General features: G+C 40.4%; 1 protein-coding gene across 1 annotated transcript; it reads right to left on the bottom strand.

Moving 5' to 3' along the window:
• LOC109226250 (mitogen-activated protein kinase kinase kinase A-like) lies at positions 278-1,529 on the bottom strand. Its single transcript, XM_019391040.1, has one exon. It carries the CDS (start codon positions 1,441-1,443, stop codon positions 283-285), a length of 1,161 nt encoding a protein of 386 aa, XP_019246585.1. The 5' UTR covers positions 1,444-1,529; the 3' UTR covers positions 278-282.

Below are 7,580 nucleotides of genomic sequence, written 5' to 3'. Positions count from 1 at the left end.
TTTCATAACCTGCCTTGCAAGATATTTTCTATCATAGCCACTTTCCAGCATGCTTTTGGTTGTTCAAGAGATCAAAGACTCTTACCTTTAGCTGTAGCCCTCAAACAACCGCCCAACAAGAAAGTAACGCTGACTTTTTTTTTTTTTTTTTTTAAGTTTATACACTACTACGCTTAACATGCTGTTTGACCCTTTAAAATGCAAACGAGAAATGAAATTAACAAAAATAAGAAAAATTATGTCAACGAAGGGTAAATAACGGAGAAATTTATAATCATTGAATTAATGAGTAACTTTATTTACTGAACTTGTAATATGTCTGTCAAAATTGAGACTGCTAATTACAGCTTTCTGTTGTATCCTAGAAGCACTACAACAAAAAAGGCTATCTATGCAATTTATTTCCAACATTTTACAAACTAAATTGCCATCACCTTCGTTATCTTCACTGTAATTTCTAACCGTGACCCAACTTTCATCCCATCTCCACTCTTGTTTTCCTGATTGCGTACACAATTTTCTTACCCTTTGCAGAGGAGAATCCATTGAACCACTTGCTTGCGTTGAATCGTCGATGGTTTCTGATTCCTCGACTGAATTCCAAATGCCTTGATCAAGAATGCTTGTTGGGGAACTTGTTATGAACTCTTCATTTACCTTGCTGTTTGAATCTGATTCTGATTCCTCAAGAAACGGATGGTTGAGGAGCTGTTTAGCTGACCATCTCAGTTTTGGATCTCTTCTCAAGCATTTACTTACAAAATCCATTGCTTGTGAGGAGAGAAACTTTGGAATTTCTGGGGTTTGGCCAGAAAATGCAATATGGTAAAGCAATGAAGCTGGATTGCTAACTGTAGGCCAGGGTGAGGCAGCAGTGGCCATTTCAATAATAGTGCATCCTAATGCCCATATATCAGCTGCAAACCCTTGTTCTTCCCCTCGAGCTACCTCTGGTGCCATGAACATAGGCGTGCCACCGTTCCACTTAGCCTGATCGACTGACCTAGCACTACCAAAATCTGCAATTTTGGCACCAGTTTTACCTAAAAGGATGTTGCGTCCCTTAATGTCACAATGCACCAACCCTTTCGAATGTAGGTAGTCTAATCCATGAACAATTTGCTTCGTGTAATATCCGATCAACTGCTCGTTGAGTCGTCCTCCCTGTCTCTGTATTTCATCGGTGAGTGTTCCGCCGGGCATGTATTCCATCATAAGATTGAACATGTCCTTGTTGTACTCTTTGGTATTATCGTACCCCTTGTAGCCAACTATATAAGGGGAGCTCAAACTTGACAAAATTTTCTGCTCCTTTTGCAAGAATTCGGACTGGGACAACTCAGTGGATTTGACAGCAAAAATCTCGCCGGAGCAGCGCGACATGGCGACCGAGACGGCAGCGGTGGACCCGCGGCCTATAGTGTGGCCTCTGATCCAGTTCATTTTGGAGAAGAATTTGGTAGGAGCTAGTTAGGAAATGTAACAAGTTTAGGACATGTTCTGTTTTTCTTGTTTGGTTGGATACTACAAAGAGGTTTATATATAACAGTGAATGTCCAAATTAGTTTGGTAACGCTTAGGTGGGCCTTTTTTTTTTCTCTTAAAGACTTGAAAAGTCTGACGATTCCTTTAACGTGGACAAATGCTTTGTGACCTTTAGGCAGCTTTGAGTAGGCCGGATGACATCACTTACTTGGCGAATTGGGTTGCTGCCACGTGGCAAAACTTTAGAATGAGAAAGTGAAAAATAGTTAATTTAATTTCAATTATATTTTTAAAACAAGTTTGAAACTTGGAATGGGTAGATTAGGTTAGATGCTTTGTTTAGTATTGGGGGTGTAACGACTTTTTAAGATTGAATTTGGGAGTTAAGGAAGGTGTGAGAGTGGGTTTAACCACCCAAAAATGTCTGCTATTGATATTTCTTCCCAATTATATTCCACCTTTTGGTAGTCAGTGAATTCAAGTGGAGGTATGAACTAATATTTTACTCCTTCACATGATTAAAATTTGTCAGCAGTATTAAACTTCTTGGTATAAAAGATACCGAAAGTCAATTAAAAGAAAATAGTTTTATAACTAATTACGTTCTTGGTGATTATGTCATATAATTACTTTCTTAATGCTATTTCAAGATTCAATCATCTTTACTTACCTTCTAGAATGTATTGATATGATCAGAATTGCTTTTCATCGTACCAAAGCAAGAATCATATACTTGGAAAACCTTGAGATTTAAAGCATTCCAAGACAGTGACCAAAGGGACTGTTAGTAATGGTTCGTAACTTGTAAATCAAGACTCTGGAAATCCTCCATTGTGGTAAAGTGTTAAGCAAAAGTGCATCCAAATCATACCTCTCATTTTACACACCAGTTTCCACCCAATGCTGACTTTCAGTTTCTGCTACCTTCTTTTCTGGTTTTCCCTAACTTTCCTTCTATAAGATGGACATAATTTTTTTAAATATAGTTTCTTGGATTCAACCATTGATAAGTAGAAAGTCTTGAATACATGTAGGGTGAATGTACACAATAAAGAGAGGATTAGACAGTTTCAGAACCACTGCATTTTTTTTATATATAAAATTTTAGTTAACTATGCATGTACCAAACCAAGTGTATCTGAATTTCATTCTAATGTGAACATTACTACTAACTGTTTACATTGATTTCCTACATATTAATTATCATTGCAATGGACTGCCAGGATTTAATAAAGATAATAAATTTTCGAAACAAATGAATTCTCCATTTTAAAGACCCATTTTAAATAGGATATGATTTTTTCTTTTTTCTTCCAATAACTTAACTAATGGACTAGGCAAATGGGGAAGTTCAAACTCGGGAAATTGCAGCACTGAACTTTTGCTAATGAGTAGTTTCGCCAAATAGGAGCTATTGAATTTGATTTAAAGGAGTAGAAAAATAATAAGTTATAAAGAATAATAGGTGACATACTAGGTAGGCTTTAGTGGGTAAAAGCCAAAAATCAAAAGATTACCTTATCACTTAGTCTCATAGGCGGACCTACGTGTATGGTAGAGGGTCACGGGACCCCGTAAACATCGGAAAAAATTCTGTATATATATGTATTATATGTATATATACCTTGAGAAGTGGCTTTATATTTAATTATGCACCCTGAAACACAAAAGCGTGCTGGGGGCACTGGTCAAATGTGCTGCTTACCTTTGCTTCTGTGTGGGATGTCCTAGGTTCGAATCTGGACTCCCCTCATCTTCCTTAAATAATTTTCTTTTTTAGCTTAAATATTAACTGTAGCCTAGACTTTTCATTTATTTATATCTTGCCTTTTTAGCTTAGGATTCAACCCACTACCCCCCCCCCCCCCCCTCCAAACCTCCTTTTTTTCTTTTAATTATTTTTTCAAATGTTTTTTGTTTTGATAAAACCCTAGCCTTAAAAGCTCTAAATCACTTCTCTCTTTCCTTTTCCCAAACTCCATACCCAACTTCACCTCCTAACTCACTTATATATGTCAGTTATCACCAAAAGTTTGTCGGCATCCGACGGGACCCGACAACTATTGGTAAAGTTCTCCACTAATAGTGCCCCCGTCATCTTCAAATCCTGGGTCCGCCTCTGGTCTAAGGTCCTTTCACAAAGAAGCAATACTAGAAGTTAGTTGGATTATATTAGTTGGATAGAAGTTAGAGCATATGCTCTAAATCTAACAAACATTTTAATAAAATAATTCTTCCATTCTGTTTTACTAGTCCAATATACTTGTTTACCTGTAAAACAGATAACAATTGAATTTATACGCAGTTTTAAGGATATGTGGATTGATTCAACACAAATAATCAGGAATGTTAGATAAATGAGTTAAATATAGAATAAATAACCAAACCAATTGGGATGTTACATTCAGGCTCGAATTTGTGCCGAACAGTAATTTTGCCCTCGATCGGACCCTTGGTTCGAAACCAAATGTATATGAAGAACAACGATAAAATAAGAACTTTTCGATAGCAGAGAAATAAGTTTGTATTGCCTTGATATGCGTGTTACAATGTATTTTTATCAAAGAAAAAACTTTCCCTTTATATAGTAGGAGAGTTTCACCCCTAGTACAAGTCTAAAAAAAACAAAAATCCTCCTCTCCCGTTAATTACTGATCTGTAACCGCCATCGAGCGAGATTCGCTCCAGATATCACGACCCTTCATCTGTCGCCTACGACCATTCATGCGCTTCCCGAAGTCTCAAAACCCATCCTGGGTCCGGGGTGCATAGTTTTATCAAGTCCGATGGCGAGCATTCCGTTCGGACCTTGGTACAAGAAGTTCTCAGCTTCGATTTTGATCGTGTGTATTCATACCCTTGCTTCATTTGACCCACTGGGAAATCGGGGTATGTTACCCCCGGTTTCACCTATATACATATAGTCCCCTCGTTTTCTAGAGAGTAGGAACCCCGGTCCTTATATCCAAAACTACATATAGTCCCTTTGTCCGATAGATGAATCCTAATTACTTCCTTCACAGATACAACTGAGATGACAGATAGGCCAAAAACGTCCCATCAATCGCATTGTTTTGACTTCGGACATGTGTCGATCAACGGCTGGTTGCCTGCGAATATGAAACGTCACGTATTAATTACATTTCCCCCTATAAAAGCTTCGACCCCCTTCACTTCTTTTACTTTCTGATCCTAGCTCTTACTTTCGAACTTTATAAAGGCTTTCAAATTTCTCAAATCTTCATATTTCGCTTCTTGAACCTTCATATCTTCATCTTTAACCTTCAAACCTTCACGTTTTTTCTTGGATTTTCAACCCAGAACTTCATATCTTCACTTCTAACCTTCGAATCTTCATATTCCTACTTCAAATCTTCATACATTTTCCCGGATTTATGATGGCCAAAATTCCAAGTTCGTACCATAGCAAATGGCCCCTTCATCTTCCAACCCGGCCGCAGATGCTGAAGTGGCTGCCCCCGAGGTGGCCCTAGAGCCCCCCATGAAAAGTTTTATACCCGGGGGCTGTTCGATCGGGGACGACTTCAAGGTCGAGAAGGCCTCTAGACAACAAGACGGGGGTGAGAGAGCATCAAGATACATATGCTTTTTCACCGAAGAAACTGTAACCGTAGTGCGAGCGGACTGTAAGTGGGAGGGTAAAGACATGGTTGTCCCAGGGCCTGAAGACGATATAACCACTCACGTGAAAGGGTATCTAAGTGTTTACACTTATCCCTTTACGCTCTCCTTTGTGGATCCCGTAGTTCTTGCTTTCTGCAAGAGATACGAGATGTGTCTCGGGCAAATCCACCTGTCCTTCTGGAGGATCGTGATCCTCTTGCGCTACTTTGTGAACAACACTGAGTTTTGCCGATTCACCCTTGACCATTTACTCAGTTTATACAGCTCCCGAATCTTCCGAGGGGGGATGATCATGCTCACCCTCTGAGCAAGCAAGGCTCCTTTCTCGAGCATTGACGAGGACCGAGATTGAGGTTGGCAGGGGCGGTTCGTTTGGGTAAAGACCAAAGACTTGATGCAATCCCCCGATTCAAGGAGTGGATAGAGGGGATTTGTAAGCAGATGCCTTACTCCGAGTGTGCATGGTGTAAAATCTCAAAAGGCAGATGGGAGGCCCATTCTCATGGTGAGGTTCCTTCCCGAAATTGTTATCATCACACTTTAACTTACATAGTGTTAACTTCTCCCTTTTTCTTGCAGGTATGCCTAAGACCACTAAATTTAGGTCGCTCGATGAGGATGAAGATCCGTCTTTGCCTACTGAGCCATCCGTCTTGGGACAGCCCGGGGCTGTGATAACTACGGATTTTGATGTGTTTCATGCTCCTTCTTGCTTACGCTTTCATTACAAATTCTTACAAAATAGTCCCAAAAGGCTCATAAGTTGTGCTTGATTGCAGGTTTGATCAACAAAGTGACGGGATGTCAAATATTAGCTCAAAAGGAGTGAAACCTGCACAAGCATCAAAGACAAAGACAACTCAGGACAAACTAGCCTAGTGCGGCCGCAATCCATTCTATGCGGTCCGCACTAGGGAGATTCAGAGACTGGTTTTTCAAGGCATCAAAGTAGTGCGGCCGCAGTAGATATTGTGCGGCTCGCACTGAAGACACCGCGGCCGCACCACCATTCTGTGCGGTCCGCGGAAGAGAAAATCAGAGAGATGTAATTTTCCAAGGTTCAAGCCAGCGCGGTCCGCGGTCATGTTTGTGCGGACCGCATTAGAAACCTCCGCGGCCGCGGTCCATCCTGCACCGTCCGCGGAGCCTGAGTTCAGAGAGCCAAGATTTCAAGTCCAAGAGCCTAGTGCGGCCGCAGTCCATTTTGTGCGGTTCGCACTGACCCCGCAGGGGCATTTTTATCCAGTTTTTCTAGCTTAGTATAAATAGAACATTTTTCCATTTCTAGGGCAATCAGATATTACAGAACAGTAGCTGCGCTCGTGAGAAGCCATTTTGTAGCCATTTTGGGCACTTTAACGTAGTTTTAGCAATTGAATCATTATATTTACTTCAGTAATTTAATATTATGTCTTTCCCTTCATCTATTTCTCTGATTTTCTCTTCAAGCATGAGTAGCTAGACCCATTATCTAGGGTTGTGGCTCAACCCTAGTGTGGGTAATTGATGGGTGTTGTGATTTAAGGTTAGATTGATTATGGGTGTTTGTTTTGGGTTAATTTTATGGTTTAATTTATGAATTAGTGGTTGCAAACACTAGTTTGTGCTAAGTTGACCTAGGCTCTTCTTGAGAAAGAGAGCCTAAGTCTCCAAATTTGACTCAACAACGAATTGGGATGGATTCAAGAGATTTGATAGTCCCAATTAAAGGTTTAAACCTCAAGAGAGTAATTACCCGACTCGAACCCTAGTTGCTCGGGAAATTATGCATACCCAATTGGTCTCGAGATAGTCAATTGGGCAAAACCACTCTTTCTACCGAGAGGTGTAGAGTGGGTAGTATGGAGCAACGATTATAACATATTTTCCCAATCATGTCAATCGTGCCTTAGATGCAATTACCCGTCAATTAGCTACCTAGGTGAAGGTCACTACCCTAGTGCCTTTTTAAACCATTAGATACAACTTGTAGCAATTCTCGTTTAGCATAATCTAGCTGCATTTATAATTAGTAGTTGATAATAGTAGAATATAAAAAACCCAAAAATGAATAGAAGACCAATTAAGAGCACACACGCAATCCTAAGCTAAATAGATACTCGATTCCAATCCTAGCTCTCTGTGGATTTGATCCCGACCCAAAATCGGGTAAAAGCTATTGCGACCCTCTCTCGCTACTTTTTAGTGGTGCGAAGTTGGCAGCGATCACTTTTTGGCGCCGTTGCCGGGGAGCTAACGATTTTGGCTATCTATTTAGTTAGTTTTGTGTGTTGTTCTTCTTTCCTTCTTTGTTACTAATTTGTGTGTGTTAATACTACAGGTACCAAAATGGCTTTAAATGCAAATGACCCTCTTGGAAATGTGCTTGCGGGGGAGGAGGTTGAGGATATTGGAGACGATGAGGTGCCTCTTGCACCTCCCGGACCACGACGAGGCCGCCAGGCCAATGC

The sequence above is a fragment of the Nicotiana attenuata genome, chromosome 5 (genome assembly GCF_001879085.1).
Source record: "Nicotiana attenuata strain UT chromosome 5, NIATTr2, whole genome shotgun sequence".
In the NCBI taxonomy this organism is placed as follows: Eukaryota; Viridiplantae; Streptophyta; class Magnoliopsida; order Solanales; family Solanaceae; genus Nicotiana; species Nicotiana attenuata.
The sequence above is the reverse complement of the archived record's forward strand: the minus strand, read 5'-3'. Positions and strand labels throughout refer to the sequence as shown.